Below are 2,593 nucleotides of genomic sequence, written 5' to 3' on the forward strand. Positions count from 1 at the left end.
CAGCTTTACCATTAGAGAGATCTTCATTAAATTATCTTTGTTGTAATAAAGGTCATCTGGAGGAAATACTGGTCTGGACACAATAATAAATGTTAAGCTTTCTAATATTTTCCACTTTTAGACACAAATTGAAAGGATCATTTATAATGTCAAAAATATACTTTTTTCTAACTAATCTATCCTATGACTAAGACACTATTAGCAATTAAAGTAGACAGAGCAAATCTAAATGTGGAGAGAAAAAGTAATTTCCACTTACGTTTGGACAGATGAAAGCACGGATAAATTGAAAGCCTGAAATATTAGCTTGGGGGAATGAAATCACTTGGGGGAGCAAGAGCAGGATACACCAGCCTTTAACTCTATACTTCCCCCAAGAAAAAATATATAGATAGCTATGTACAAACCAAAATAGCACTGGGAGGGTTCAAGGGACCACTTAAGAAACTATGGCAACACAGTGAAGCCAAAAAAAAGAAAGAAAAAAAAAAGAGAGAGAGAGAGAGTGAAAGAAAAAAAAAAAAACCGAATAGCCATATAGAAAAAACAACTACTGAAATCAGCATACCTGAGACTGCAGAAACATCTTTTTCGGCTAGGAAGGAAAAAAAGCAGAAAGGGACTATCAGTATCAGCCACAAAGTGGAACCACCATGGCCCTCAGTAACCCACTCTGGCAGAAGACACCGGCATTTTTGCCCTGCGGTAAGCAACAGCCATTTCTGAGAGAAAACCTAGAGGAAAAGATGAAGATGTACCATCCCCTCCCACATCCCTTTTCCCCCACCAAAAAGACCATGACTGTTGTGCCAAACCAGGATCGGAACTACTACCTTTCTTAATCTGCATGTGTCTCTGACATGTGAGCAGCAACCATTTCAAAAGCTCCCACGTAAAAATGCTCATACTAAATTTATTCTCTTACTTAAGAGTGTTTATGGATTTACATTCCATTTGTGGACTATGTAGATCTCACTGGATCTTCTTTCCTGCAGTGAGAGGTGGTTTGGGTGCTGCTGAAGGTCATTGTCTCAATTTGTCTGGTGTTTGCAGAAGAGATGTCTGCAAAGTAGTAGAAGATCAAATTGGTGCCTGCCGAAGAAGGATGAAGTGCTGTAGAGCATGGTGGATTTTAATGCCAATTCTAACACCACTTATCATGTTAGATTATCAAGAACCCCTTAAACCTAAGTTGAAATGAAACTGACGTAAAATAAAAATACATCAAAAGTGAAGTTCTTTGCATCTAAGAATATTGAAATATACATATTAAGTACTTCCATCTTGATAACCATCTTGTATTTTCACTTATCAACATAAATGAATAAATACTAATTTCAAATATACCCAATACTATTTCTTTTTTTTTTTTTTTTTTTTTTTTTGAGACGGGGTCTCGCGCTGTGTCACCCAGGCTGGAGTGCAGTGGCGCGATCTCGGCTCACTGCAAGCTCCGCCTCCCAGGTTCACGCCATTCTCCTGCCTCAGCCTCCGAGTAGCTGGGACTACAGGCGCCCGCCACCACGCCCGGCTAGTTTTTTGTATTTTTAGTAGAGACGGGGTTTCACCATGTTAGCCAGGATGGTCTGGATCTCCTGACCTCGTGATCCACCCGCCTCGGCCTCCCAAAGTGCTGGGATTACAGGCTTGAGCCACCGCGCCCGGCCACCCAATACTATTTCTTTGTGAGTCATTAACAGATCTTAACAAACCCTTTAAAAATGAGAAAACTGTTATTTTTGTTTTCCAAGATGGTGGATTGAAGGCATTGTTAGCCTGCCTCTTNTTGACAAACCTGACAAAAACAAGCAAGGGAGAAAGGATCTCCTATTCAGTAAATGATGCTGGGAAAACTGGCTTGCCATATACAGAAAACCAAAACTTGACCCCTTCTTTACACGTTATACAATAATTAACTCAAGATGGATTAAAGACTTAAATGTAAAATCCAAAACCATAAAAACCCTAGAAGAAAACCTAGGCAATACCATTCAGGACACAGGCAAGGACAAAGACTTCATGACAAAAATGTCAAAAGCAATTGCAACAAAAGCCAAAATTGACAGATCGGATCTAATTGAACTAAAGACCTGCACAGCAAAGAAACTATCATCAGCATGAGCAATCAACCTACAGGATGGGAGAAAATTATTGCAACCTACCCATCTGACAAAGGTCTAATAACAAAAATTGACAAGGAACTTAAACATATTTACAAGCAATAAAACAAACAACCCCATCAAAAGTGAGCAAAGGATATGAATAGAAACTTATCAAAAGAAGACATTTATCTAACCAACAAATATATTTTTTATAAGCTCAACAATACTGATCATCCGATAAGTGAAAATCAAAACTACAATGAGATACCATCTCACACCCATCAGAATGGTGATTATTAAAAAGTTAAGAAACAATAGGTGCTGGTGAGGCTGAGAAGAAAGCTTTTACACTGTTGGGGAAACTGTAAATTAGTTCAACCATTGTGGAACACAGTATGGTGATTCCTCAAGGATCTAGAACCAGAAACACCATTTGACCCAGTAATCCCATTACTGGCTATATACCCAAAGGAATATAAATCATTCCACTA

General features: G+C 38.7%; 1 protein-coding gene across 1 annotated transcript; it reads left to right on the forward strand.

The window, feature by feature from the left end:
• The first annotated feature begins 6 nt into the window (after window positions 1-6).
• Window positions 7-1,205, forward strand: LOC112617931 (beta-defensin 109-like). The gene has a single exon (XM_025374581.1). It carries the CDS (start codon window positions 899-901, stop codon window positions 1,199-1,201), a length of 303 nt encoding a protein of 100 aa, XP_025230366.1. The 5' UTR covers window positions 7-898; the 3' UTR covers window positions 1,202-1,205.
• Window positions 1,206-2,593: the final 1,388 nt, after the last annotated feature.

Source organism: Theropithecus gelada, unplaced genomic scaffold (assembly GCF_003255815.1).
Source record: "Theropithecus gelada isolate Dixy unplaced genomic scaffold, Tgel_1.0 HiC_scaffold_6582, whole genome shotgun sequence".
Lineage (NCBI taxonomy): Eukaryota > Metazoa > Chordata > Mammalia > Primates > Cercopithecidae > Theropithecus > Theropithecus gelada.

Excerpts from the sequence above, each read along its gene's own strand:
- LOC112617931 (XM_025374581.1), top strand. The coding sequence starts at position 899 with ATGCTCATACTAAATTTATTCTCTTACTTAAGAGTGTTTATGGATTTA.